General features: G+C 39.1%; 3 protein-coding genes across 3 annotated transcripts in view; all 3 read left to right on the top strand.

Annotated features, from left to right (window-relative positions):
• LOC118406422 (protein phosphatase 1 regulatory subunit SDS22-like) overlaps positions 1–2059 on the top strand; it is a gene marked incomplete at its 5' end in the record, with an annotated part of 5973 nt that extends 3914 nt beyond the window's left edge. Inside the window, 1 exon segment of the mRNA XM_035806472.1 lies at positions 638–2059.
• A 509-nt stretch (positions 2060–2568) lies between these two features.
• Positions 2569–8278, top strand: LOC118406429 (cytochrome c1-like). The gene is made up of 5 exons (XM_035806484.1): positions 2569–2924; positions 4596–4679; positions 5072–5203; positions 5618–5719; positions 6074–8278. The coding sequence occupies exons 1-5, from the start codon at positions 2738–2740 to the stop codon at positions 6136–6138; spliced, it is 570 nt and encodes a 189-aa protein (XP_035662377.1). The 5' UTR covers positions 2569–2737; the 3' UTR covers positions 6139–8278.
• A 3551-nt stretch (positions 8279–11829) lies between these two features.
• LOC118408919 (FAST kinase domain-containing protein 5, mitochondrial-like) overlaps positions 11830–13187 on the top strand; it is an 11123-nt gene continuing 9765 nt past the window's right edge. Inside the window, exon 1 of the mRNA XM_035809779.1 lies at positions 11830–11898. The gene's annotated coding sequence lies outside the window, so the exon portion shown is untranslated. The remainder of the gene's footprint in view (positions 11899–13187) is intronic.

Here is a 13187-nt window from a genome sequence, read left to right on the forward strand (position 1 = left end):
TAGCGGTGTGTTGTGTCCCACTTTCCTTGTGTCCCATCTTTGTTGTTGTGACATCATGCCTGCCCTTTACTGACCTAATTAAGTCAAGAACAATACGAATACATCATTCAAGAAAAAGGCTATGAAATCGTTGTGGTCACAGACGTATGTATATTTTATTGATTTCATTATTGATGGGACAGGTTGTGAATTAATAATTTTTATAGCGGAAGTTTCTGCCCTTCAATTTTTTCCTATGTTTGTACATGGGTTGTAAAGTGGATAGCACATCTATTATATGACCTATATCCAAAGTCCTGGATGGTACCAAGGACGTTATTAACTAGATAATTATTTCTGGTGACTCTAGATTTGGTTATGCAAAAAGGAAGCAGTCTTAGGTTATAGTTAAGAACGGACATGTTGTCTCAAACTAAGCTTTTGTTGTAGTCTTGTTGATGGCCTAGTGGTAAGATTAGCAGACGCAAAGAGAGGTAATGAGGTAACTCTTTACTGGCTAGATATTGTGTCCTTAGGAAAGGCATTTATTTTCAACAACTTTCCGTGCTCTGTTTGCAATAGTTTTGAACCATTGATCAGTTAATCATTTGTAGAATTTTAGAATTTTGTGTTTGTAAAAAGTTTTCATCCATTTCAGGTCCTTAAGGCTGCAGCAGAACTTCTGTCCAAGTCAAGACAAGACGGGGATACAGACAGCCTCAATTCTGACTTATTATCCTGACAGAATATTCTTTCACACATTCTATGTATCATTTAAACCAAAACTTTTATTCAAATTAACTTTGATCTTTTTGTGAATTTCAAATGTTGTATATTTAGCAACTACTTTTACCGGAGATTTCTTCAGGAATGCAATGTTGTGCAAAGCATAGAGTGACACTTACTTGGTTGCAACTTAATTAGTTTACAGCATTTCGCTGTTACAGTAGCTTTATTTGTTAACATATTTATCAAACAATAGATGTTGCCAACCACACACCCTACCCCAAAGTGGATGAACTCCCATGGTACCATGTAAAAATTTTACTGTTACTACTGTCAGGATTAATTTGTGTTGTACTTGTAGTGGAGCCTGAGTAGAAACTCTTCACAGTACAACACATGCTCAGTCTAACTTCTCACTGGAAATACTGTGTAGTAAATGAAACTGTCTTGGTGACTAAGTTACAAGAATCTCCTTGCTTAAAGTTATATATTTCCATATGCCCAGCGCTTTGGAATAAAGACTCATGGTAGAACCAACCATGTACTTAAGGTTACATATGAATTTGATGTTTTCCTTATTCTTGTGCATATATGAGCTGTTTCTGATGAATACTTTTTCCTTAAAAATGTACCATCATTTGTGTACCATATTATATTGTGAACGGCCATTGGACAAACTTCAACTGAGGCAATGTTCAAGAATCTTGATTTGATGTTGATCTCTGGCAATCATCTCATTTAAAGTCATACTTAAGATGTGAAAAGAGTGCCCTGGGACAGATCTACGGCTGATCTGATTACAATATTAGTTGATTTTATTTTCAGAAAATGCCTTTTTGAAAATAACATGCAATTCTGGGGTAGAGTCCCACTTAAAGTAAAATTTGAAACACATCATTAATCTTAGGCATATGATTCACTACTGTGACTAGCAGTAACTGGATTTTGAAGAAAATAGACAAAACTAAAACTGACATTTACCTCAGGGACTGTAACGTTAACAGTTAAACTGAAAGTGAGCAAACATTATTTTACAGCAATGACATTGTATGGAGATTTCCCATTGGCATGATGTATTGTATGTAGGGCATTGGTGACCATTGCATTGACAGTTATTACTTAGCTTTGTCCAAAGAGTCTGGCATATTCATTATTGGTAACTTTAAAATGACATGCACTGTTGAGTCTAGCTGAAGCTGTAAAATTTGTGATTGACATTTTCACCTGAAACTTGTTTGGGTTAACGTTAGAAGTGCAAAGGATCTTGGAAGATGTTGTACCATGTCAGCTTGACATAGTTTGTTGCCTTCTTGGTATGTGATTTTTATTAAATCATCATTTATTTCTTTTTCTACATCCTTTGTATTACCTTTGTTTATTTGAAAACAAAACGAGCAACAAGACCCACATAAACCTTACATCTGCTTGAAAATAAGGTATCATGGCCAGGGTCGCCATCCATGCGCAAACGTCGGTAACCACACTTCAGAATCCTCGGCGGTCACGTTAGGGCACGGTCTTTAACGTTTTCCCATGGGATTTGAAGAGGGAAATAACGTTAAACCAACATAAAATACACCCTGTTATCCACAGGTCGCCATGCCTCCCAGCGTTTCCCACACGGTCTTATCGTCTGCTATTGTGGGTCAACAGTGACACTTTCCGCTAAACTTATATTCTTTAAGCCTAAAGAAGTTGAAATTAAATTCTGCCATCCCGCCCCAAATGAAATAAGTGCACTCAGTCGCTCCCGTGTCGCGCGAAACCATTGTTGAACTCATAAATCATGCAGTGAGTAAATGTAATGAGATTTCGCCGACGACAATGCAAATATGTCACTGTGGAGACCTGGTCATAACAAATAAACAGGAGAAATTGCCGTGCCGCTGCGCGTGTCTGCTGGGCAACCGCAGCTTTCCAAAAACACTGGGCACACCGGGTGGACTTTAGTTGCCAGAGCGACAATCTCCAAGAGAGGACCTTTCATTTCTGCATCACTCTTTCATACATCCACGAGAGTTTTAAAGTCAAGATGGGTTGTTCAGGCAGCACGCAGGCTAACCAAACTCAGGCCAGCCCGACAAATAATACCAGGCCCGCATCGCCGCCGAAGGAAGCCGCTGTCAAGCCGACCGTCCGAGAAGACCCGCCAGCTCAACAGGAAGAGACGCCTGTCATCGATACAGACCCCAAGAAGGAGGAACAAGACAAGAATGAAGGTAAAGTTTACGTCAACACCATATTCAAACAGGTGTCCTGTCGGCTCAGGCATGCCATCGTGTGCACACTTGGGTTGCGTTGGTTTACCTTAAGATATGAGATTAGTGTGTATGTAGAAATTAGGGATGTGATAATGGTTACGTATACCGGGAGAGATAAATCTGCATCTAAAGGTGTGTAAATGCTAGTATTGTAAGGAAACCATGGGCACCTAGCTATGTGAACGTTTCAAGTACAACTACATGTCCCGCACGCAAAACATCGGAGGGAGCGTAGGGGCGGACAACAGGTGGGGCGCAGACGATCTCCCGCCATCATTTCCGTCAGCCTTCAGGACTAAAATCAGACTGTTTTTTCCGGAACGTTTCTGGACAAAATTAACCTAGAAATACGGAGTAGCGCTATTGATATGCTAGTGTCAGCCACACAAAAATTCTACCGGGTGTCAGTGTTAAAAACTGTGTTAAGAAATTTCAGAAACTCCGGGTTTCCGCTTGAACTGAGTTCGTGTACATTCGTTACACGCGGTGACTCCGACATCTAAACTAACCTTACAAGAGAACCGTCAAGTGGCGGGGAAAGGACGTTGTTGAAACAACTGAGTGCGCCTTTGTAGGTGGACGGTGTTAGTCAAATGTTCAGATGAATAAGATCAGTAACAGGCGAACAACTGTAAGGGGTGTAAGATCTTTTGTTTTAACTGAACTCTTTGGCACGGACTGTTCTTGTGTTGTCACCTCCTATTCACAAGGTCTGGGTTTGATACAGTCGACCTAAAGTGTACTTGAGACTTTGCTGACAGGCTTACAAACTTTTTTTTTTGTTCATACTACAATGTAAAAGATTGCAAGTGAACATAAAATCAACTCAGGTATCTTAATGGCAATGTTTTAAAGAAGGGATTTAGTGGAGCCTGTTTAAGTTTCTTAAGGGAAGTGCACACAGTTTGCCTTCTTTACTACTTTAGGAATGACAAAGTAGCACTTAAAGAGTGCGAAGTCCATTTTGAATTGTTGTGCGGCATAGAAAGTTGTCACCATGCCTACTGTTAAGTGTTTTTTGTTGGAGCTAAGTACTGTATTATGGCAACATTAGTGCTTCGGCCTAATATAGAGCCAAGCTTCCCTCTAGGCTTACCTCCCCTCTCCAAGACTACCATAGGGTTTATGTTGACCATGTCTATGGCTATGTTGTTGCTTTGGGATTTAAATGTTGGGAAATAAGATTGTTATGCAAACTTAAATCTGGTCAATTCAAATCCAGCCAAATTTCCTGACTCAAAAACATGCTCTCTAAAAGTGAGAGCTTTACCCTGAAGGTTTGTATTTTACCAGCCCAAACCTTGTTATGTTACTGCGTTGGTCCTTGTAAATTCCACCTGTCATGCACACCCAATTTAAGGCCCAGCTGGCTTTGTTCTCAGCTGGGTGTTTACATGGTTACCAATGTTTACTATGGATACAGACTTGCTCCAGTGATTTGGGTCACATGTTTATTCACCACCTTGTGTGTGTATCTACAACCTTGTTTTCAGAGCAAATGTTTATCATTCTACATGGTTGATAATAACAATTTATACATAACATGACAGGAGATGCATTAATACCAGGTGTAGAAGTGGTGAAATCACTGAGTTGTTGTGACATTTGATGCACTTTTGTCCTCAACAGAAGAGAAGAAAGATGAAGAAAAGCCGGTAACCGAAGGAGAAGGGACGTCAGATGCACCCGCAGAACAGACAGAAAACAAGCCAGGTGAGACGGTGTTTACACAGACAAGACAAAACATCACTGACCATGTTATAACATCTATCGGGTTACACCAGCACCAATACAGTGCTGATTAGAAGGTCATTCTTTTATGAGGCAAGGCAGAATGATTTTTTGATTGTGGATAGTGCAATGCAGCTGCATGAAAGCAGTGATGTATATCATACTGTTTAATGGTGTGCATGTAATTATCTTGCACAGTGACTCAATATGGTAGCTATGAAATGTATATGAAAATATACTGTACAATGAAATGCACAATTCTTTAATCAGGTTGACCAGTCACTTGTTTGCTTGCATAACTCAAAATCATTGCGCAGTCATATATGACAATTGATTTCAAATTTGTAACTCGGTGTGTATTTTGTCGATAACAGAAGATGCAGGAGAAACAACAGAGCAGCCAGCCGGAGAGGAGGTACCAGCCACTACAGAACAGTCAGCAGAATCTACAGAACAGCCAGCAGAAACTACAGAACAAGCAGCAGAGTCTACAGAACAAGCACCAGGTAAAACCCAATGGAACTACAATCCACAGCCCCATATAGTCAATATAATTAACATATTTGTGTAAAATGTTTAAGAAAAAAAAAATTTTGTGTTTTCAAATCTTAAAGTTATAATTTGGTGTACACGGTTTGTTTGTTAAGTAAATATAATGTCCTTGGCTTAACCAGACCTTGGTCTGTCAATAATGCTTAGGCAGCCAGGTACATAGTACATTATGCAAAGTAAATTTTAAAAGTCTCTGATAAAAGACAAAGGCTGGTGTCTGAACCCCTGACTCTGTTAGAGACCTTATTCACTTGTTAAGGTAACCTATCTTTGATCATTATGGATTTATCTAATCTTATCTAATCTCCACATCAATTGCTGTATTCAACTCCGTGTTTTAACATTCAGCATCATGTTTTGTTTTAAAGCTACAGAAGAGCCAGCGGCAGAGCCAGCTGCTACAGAGGGTGGGGAAGAAGCAAACAAAGAAGAAACACAGGCCCCTACAGACACTCCTGCAGAGGCTGAAGGTAGGGCACACAGCTCCTCTGGCAATAGCATCAAGTTTATTTAAACTTCTTACATGTAATGGCATGGTGAGAGTCAAGAGTTTGCAGTTGAAACACACAATTCGTGGTAACGTACTACTAGATTCTCTAGAAAATGACAAAAACAATGAGCCTATTGTTACAATGTTGGACACATGTGGTATTTAGTTACTATGGCCTGTTCAACTTCCATGTTGTTGGTTGAAATATATCGAAAGAATTTTCATGATTATTGAACATCGGTCCCTTAAAAAGCACATGCATACATTGTACTGAACATGTTTCAGATTGATTTTCTTTCAAATTTAAAATGGGAAAAACTTTTTTATTCTTCAGCTGCAGCACCTGATGCCACAGAAGCACCTGCAGCTACAGAAGAACAAGCTCCAGCAGCTGAGTAATAAACACCTGGCAGTTATCTGGTGTCTTTCGTGGGCACACTAAATAAGTACACAAATATTTTGTCTAGTCACAAAGTGTATACTATGCAATAGAAATTTTATTTCATGCCTTACAAATGGCATTGATTAGTTTGTCATAGAGATACTATTTTTCTGTTCTAATGTTACACCTACTTAAAGAAAGGTTATGTATTTCAACAAAGAAACATCTTCTTAATTCTGGTAGTGGGACAACTTTCAAGCAATTTGATGGGTGCACGTGCAATAAAGACACACTACAGTCATTGGAATCCTGGACATTGTTTCATACAAATGTCCTTAGTTTATTTCAGATAAAAGGCCTTAATATTTTCTGCAATGTACTGGAAATGAGGAAGGTACCATTAGGCAATATTACAGATTATCTTTCTTTGTATTTGGGCATTGCAATATCTAGATGAGGAGGTCATCTTAAACATTGTAAGTTTTTACTGGATTGCCATATACATGTCTGACACATCAGTATTACAAACGTACAGGAGTTTGAGCCTCTGGGATAGGAGACTTAAAAAGATGCCTTACAGACAAGTCCAACCTCAAACTAAAATGAAAAAATACAAAGGGGGAGTATAATGTGCCCTTCAAACAACATAACCACACTCAACGAGTGTTTGAACAGTGTATTAGTACAGTACATTTTCATTCTTTTCTTGCCAAGTTGGCTATCTTGTACAAAGATGTATATGTTGTACATTTTGTAGCAGAAATATCCTGTAGATTTTTAGAAATGTTTCTAGAGTAATTACATGAGGTGTAATTATAGAAAATGTTTATTTTGTCAATATACACAATTTGCTGTAGTGCAAATTATTGTTTTACAATGTTTGAATCCATTTCACAAAATAATGACAGGAACTAAACAATAGTGTGCTGTTGATGAAATGACATTCTTAAAGTAATACATGATAGTACTACAACAGAGCAGTTCTATACTGTGAATGATATCACATCTGGGCTTGTGCATTCGAGTGCTGATTGTCATTGTTGCACACTTAGCAGAAGTTACAATGCACTGTTACAAGTCTCATAGTAGATTTCACAATTATTGCATAATGAAATATGACACATTTACCATTATTGTACCAAAGACTGTTTTGACGTTACATGAGTAACAGGAGAGGTTATGGTGAAAGGAACCTACAAATTTTGTACCAGTTGTTTTTTTAAAAGTCGGCAACATGTTCGTAACAAATGTATGATTTTTCTCATTAGGTATCATAAAAATTATGAGCAATATGAGTCTACCTGGAAAAAAATCTTTTATTATTTGTAATCAATTTTGGGTCAAACCAATCCATTATCAATTTGTTGACACTGAAATTGCTACATCAGTCTACTACTCTCTTTACTTTGAATCTGTCTGAAATATTTGCTCAAAGTGACTTTTCATAGAACACAAGTCATAATTTCCAGTAAAAGTGAAGTCCAAACTTAGATATTACTGTACTTTGAGACACATGCATTTTCAATGGTGAATGACTTCTACTGCAATTTTTCTTACTTTGCATTAGCATCCGTAAGGCATATATCAGTCTCCTGGTAAAAGGAAAATGACTTATACTAATGAGTGATGTATGTTGTGTACATTTTGAAGTGAACTGATGGAAACCTGTATGTAGTCACTATATAATCATATAGCCTGTGTGGATACAGATCTACTGTACTCCTTGCCATTTTATGCACCATGAGTAATGTACTTTATCATATTTATCACAGGTTATTTAGATAACTGTTGCTTGATTTTCGGTGGAAGAGAAAAATGGTGAAAATTCACAATGGAATGGGAACTTAATCTATGGAGTTCAGGGGAGAGGTCCTTCACAAGTATGGATTTTAATGATGAATGAAAATTGTCTGAACTACAACCCAGCCTATTTTACCAAAATCTCTTCAGTTGCCTTTGCATGTTCTGAAGACAAATAGAAATGTTTGTCTGCAGTTTTCATCCGTCCTCAGTAGCAGCGTCTCTTCAAAATGACTTCAATATACCTCAATTTAAGTGAAACTACTTTTCTACACTATTTTTGTAAAGGTTTCAAGAAATTATAAATGCTTGCATTGAAACATATTAAAAACCTGATAAAAGTAGCTTGACTCCAAATGTATTGTATGCATATTCTTTTCTTGAGTACATATTGATAGTCTTTGAGTTGACAATATTGAGTCCCACTTACTCTGGAAGGTTTATAAGTTATAAAATTTTGATGCACTGTCTGTGGCCATTTTGAAATTCATATATTATGAATAAAAAAAGACCACCAAAGACAGCACATCAAAATTTTACTGACTCAACAAGACAAAACCTTTAAGTTTGTAAGGTCAAGTTCTTGTCACCACTATGTCCCGTTCATCAAGTTGTAAGTAAAATTTCATATAGCTGACTCGTAAATATATTTAGAATGTACTTTCTTTGAACAGGTGATACAGATATGTCATATCGGTTGATTACAATAATATTCAAATATGAGCTTTCTTTCTTTCACATTTGTATTGCCATGAACAAAACGCACCCATAGCAGCCCCAAGAAACAAGAGATCAGGATAAGTCAGCTTTTACGTACACCTGTCCTATTATACTGCCGGCTGACTACCTGAAAACAGAAAATAACAGAGCTAAATACCCCCTGGTGACTGGGTCATTATAGCAACAATGTGGGGTTCTTAAAGTAGGTTACAGTATTCAATCCATAAGGACTGACCTCTCTTCATTATTCATGGTGTGCACTGTAAAATGACAGTACACAATACTCTGGGGAACAATAAACTATAATCTCATGGTGTCACAGCCTGCAGGGTTTCAGCTAACGTTTGAAAGAAATTGTTTGAAAGGACGTGACTCATGCCTGTAAATTTCCAATTCTCACGCAGTTCAGCATGAAATTCCTTCAGACCAAAAACAGAAAATGCATTCAAGCAGTTTGACAGTGTCTTCTCGGAATCAGAAAAGACAAGGGTCCGTAGGACACACTCCCCCGTGAAGTATTATGGTGGTTTTGGTTAGACTAAATTGTTTGATACCGTCTGAAACTACAGACATGCTAAATGTCAATCTAATCCGTCAAAAGGATCTTGAATTTATAGTTTCAAAAACTCAGATCTAGACAAAAGAATTGCAAGTTGTCCAAAGTATGAACGTCTCATTTTAGCAAAGAAGGCTATTGTAGCATTTGCTCATAAATCATGTAAATGATGCCCTAATTTGCATGATTTACATATGATATACCGCAAGAATGAAATTGCAATCATTTCTGTAGTCTCCAAGCAGACCCAACGGTGCCTTAGAGATATTATCAAAGCTGGCCAGGGACTTAGTATGGCACCAGGTTGGTTTTTGTTAAGCATTATTTTCAGACTTCAACTCGATTTTAAATTGAGTATTTAATGTATTGTGGCGCTTGTTCTGTTACGTTGCGATGCTGTCAATTTTTTTCAATCCGGCGCCATTTGGCGCGAACCTCCTACTGGGACGCGTGCGCATAGCGCTACATAGCGCGCGGGTCACTGACTTCGTCCAGTGTAAGTCGCTCGTAAAGTAATTAGCACTTGACAACAGGGTGGGGCAGCGACACCATTGTTGAATAGAAACGCTCCACCCTGTTTCAGTGCAGGCAGACCTCCGGTGACCGTTTGACTCCCTTAGCCGGCTATCTCCATTTGGCCGGCAATACTCCTTTGCCAACTTTAATATATTATCTCCAAGGCACCGATGGGTCTGCTTGGAGACTATCATTTCTGCGTTATCATCGTCATCATCACGGGCGGCTTGCCCGGACCAGGCCCACTCTTTCTTTACAGACAGCTCTGTTCCCTAAAACACTCTGTAAGTCCTGGACCGCAACCCCACCTGCGTTATAATGCATAAGAAAAGACGCCCATATGTTGCCCTCAAATGGACTCCCCAAGGGCTGTAGAAGGGGAGCATGATGAGGGCAGCACGGAACACCTGGCATGAGATCAGATGGATGGCCCCTATCATGAAATGCAGTAAAGTCAACTTTTCTCTGTGTTGCCGACTATGTATCCAGTAATCTCCAAGCAGATCTACCGACGGCATTAGCTGGCCACGCCCTGGACCCGCCCACGACCTCCCACAATATCGCTTTCTTTTGCTCCTAATAATAGATTCATTGCTTGTCGGTATTGCGCCTTTACACGCAGTTATCGGCCAAATTGTACCGTATGCCGATTTTGAGGACACATTTTCAGTTGACAATGTTTGACAAATTTTCGTGCAATCATCCGGTATTGGTGACTTCGAGTCGTGCAGATAAGCGAAGTCACCAACAAGACCTAACAATGGAGTAAATCGGGGAGCCGGTTTGGGATTCCATGCAATTGATCGAAGTGTGTGGTTATCCGACTTGCAGTTAACTTGCTTCAACTGCTTATTTCGCGCGTCACCGCCAAAAGTCTTCTTTATGACATTAATGTTGATAGCCTGGTAAACTGGTATCACTAACCACTAACCACGTTCAACAGCTAGTAGTCAAGGCCATGCGCCACTACATTGGTGCCAAGTGCACTTCAAGTCTCATTCCTGCATTTGTCCGTCCCATTGGAATTAGTGATAAACTTTTAATACCCGCATCCGTAAAAGATACGTTGTATCCGAATATGTTTTGCTGTTTTTCGTAAGCACACTTCCTCAGCTCGTTAGCCAATTAAAAATGTCATCGAAATGATTAGTAACGGATACAACGATAGTTATCCAATTTCGCTGCAAGTACCCAATAGCTACTCTCCAAGCAGAGGTTACACCAAAAAGTAGTTACTCAAGCAACTGGATATGGTTTTGAAATGGTCAGACGTTTCGGATAGAATCCACTATCCTTCGTCAGTGACACTGTAGTCACAAGCAGAGGTTAGGCTCCGGTTGTTTTTTAACGTTTGGCTGGCGTACTTCAAGAAAAATGACAAAATAAAAAGCCCGATAAAAACGACTAAAAAAACGTTAGAAAAACAGCCGGAGCCTAACCTCTGCTTAGAGAGTACCCGATAGCCGCTAAAAAAGGCCCTTTTGAGAAAGGTTCTTACAGCTGGACTCCGACTTTGAATGACGTTAATAACGCACTTTTTGTGTTGGAAGTCAAAGTTTAATTTATCCAGAATGACCTTTACCAACACAGATAAGCTTTCAAGTTAAGCTTTTACAACACAGATAAACTGTCAAGTTAAGCTTTTAGATTTGATTACGATTTTTAATACCATCATGGTTTTAGCAAGGAGCTCAGTTCATGATACTGAAAGTTACGTGTAACTCGTTAGAGTCACTTCTGCAAGATACATTTTCTCATTTAGGTACTGTCTCGTCATGTTCACCATCTCCTGAGGGAACAATTCTCCTTTTTATCCAAAGGCGCGTTGATGTAAGTCATAAAATTCAAAGGCTGTAACAGGCAACACAGCATCCAGAGGGGCTCATGAGCTACGCCACGCTACGCGTACGCCAAGTTGTGTTGCTGAATTGAAGTACATCTCTTTGTCACTAGGCGACGCTTTTGAACCATTATAACCGCCTTGATACTGACGTAACATCAAGAATGTTTTAACCTGCTTGGTGACATCAGAGCAACTAAATACATACACGTCCCAAAAATGTCACAATTTTCTTTTCTTGTGGGGAAATTTGAGAAACTATAAACTATTAATAAAACTAGTAAATGGTAGGGTCTGCCCGGTTTACTTCCGGGTTAGGTCAACACATGTTCGGTTCGGAAGCCGGTAAGTCCAAATTTTTGTGTTGGAAGTTTAAGTTTTATTTTATCCAGAATGACTTCTACCAACACAGGTGAATTTTAAAGTCAAACTTTAAGATTTGATTACGATTTACCATGTTTTAGCAAGGAGCTTTCAGATAAAAGCTCATTGGTTTTAGCAAGTCCTTGGTTTTAGCAGAACAGAAGCTCTTGCTCTCAGAAGGATGTCAATCTCTGGTCGACGTCTAAAACTCCAAGTTGTTCATCATAACACTGGGCCTGGTGCTTACCAACGTATGGACAATAATTGTTTGGCTTTTTTAATGATAATATTCGCTGAAGTATATTATTTTCCCGGCGCTCAGTACTAACGTTTTAGCAGGTAGATACTCTCACCAAGGAGGTTAACCTCCTTGCTCCCACCTTGACGAGCAGCCAGTAGGTTACACAGGGTACACAGATATCATATATTTTGCATATTTCGACTGAAGAAACTATGTACGTCCTACACATTTGATAGCCAAGCTAAGGCAAGGAGGGGTAATATAGGGTTTTATCTCCCTATAACCTCATTTGCCAAGGTCACCAACAGATACTCAGTAACAGGGAGCCATATACAACTGTATTATCAAACATGTAACATTACCCTTCTATAACGGGGGGGATCCAATGTCCGGTAACTGTTCTAAGTGAATGCGCATGGATTTTGTCATCGTACGTTTTACTGAGAACCCGTCAAAAACAATTTAAGATCTTGTTAACAACCATATAACTGTGATTTTAGCTGTGCAGACATATGTTTCCTTTAACGGCAGCATTCCGAACTTTACTTTGACAGCGCGCGAAAGTTTTGGCAGGTTTGGACTTGCGTTTCAGTGGAACGTTCTAACACAAAAAGGGGGTCCAAACTCCGATAAGTTAACAACCAAGCCATCTCTGCATATCTTTAAGCATCCTATGCATGCAAAATAACACTAAGCTTCTGCAATACTATTTTTTGTCACAAATATATGCAATATTTTGAATTACGATGCATATTTAAATACGTTTACTTACAAGGATTACCTCCAACGGTGAAACCAACCTGTCGCCAAAAAGAAAAATGGCGGCACTTTGTTTACGTCTACCTGCGATTACCCTTTTTTACTTTCGGCTTCTGTATTTCCTGCTTCAACCTCGTTTTTAACAGCAGAAATGACTACAGGATTTCTTTAGTCGGTAGGGATCGATTTTCTTGAATGATTGGTACTCTACTGACGGGTTGACTAACTCCATCGTGTTGAGCATCGCTCGGCTTCCTTCATAGGTGATTGA

This window comes from Branchiostoma floridae, chromosome 2 (genome assembly GCF_000003815.2).
Source record: "Branchiostoma floridae strain S238N-H82 chromosome 2, Bfl_VNyyK, whole genome shotgun sequence".
In the NCBI taxonomy this organism is placed as follows: Eukaryota; Metazoa; Chordata; class Leptocardii; order Amphioxiformes; family Branchiostomatidae; genus Branchiostoma; species Branchiostoma floridae.

Coding starts and splice junctions, on each gene's coding strand:
- LOC118406429 (XM_035806484.1), top strand. CDS start 2,738: ATGGGTTGTTCAGGCAGCACGCAGGCTAACCAAACTCAGGCCAGCCCG. Junction 2,925..4,595: donor GGAACAAGACAAGAATGAAG/GTAAAGTTTACG, acceptor TGTCCTCAACAG/AAGAGAAGAAAGATGAAGAA. Junction 5,720..6,073: donor CACTCCTGCAGAGGCTGAAG/GTAGGGCACACA, acceptor TTTATTCTTCAG/CTGCAGCACCTGATGCCACA.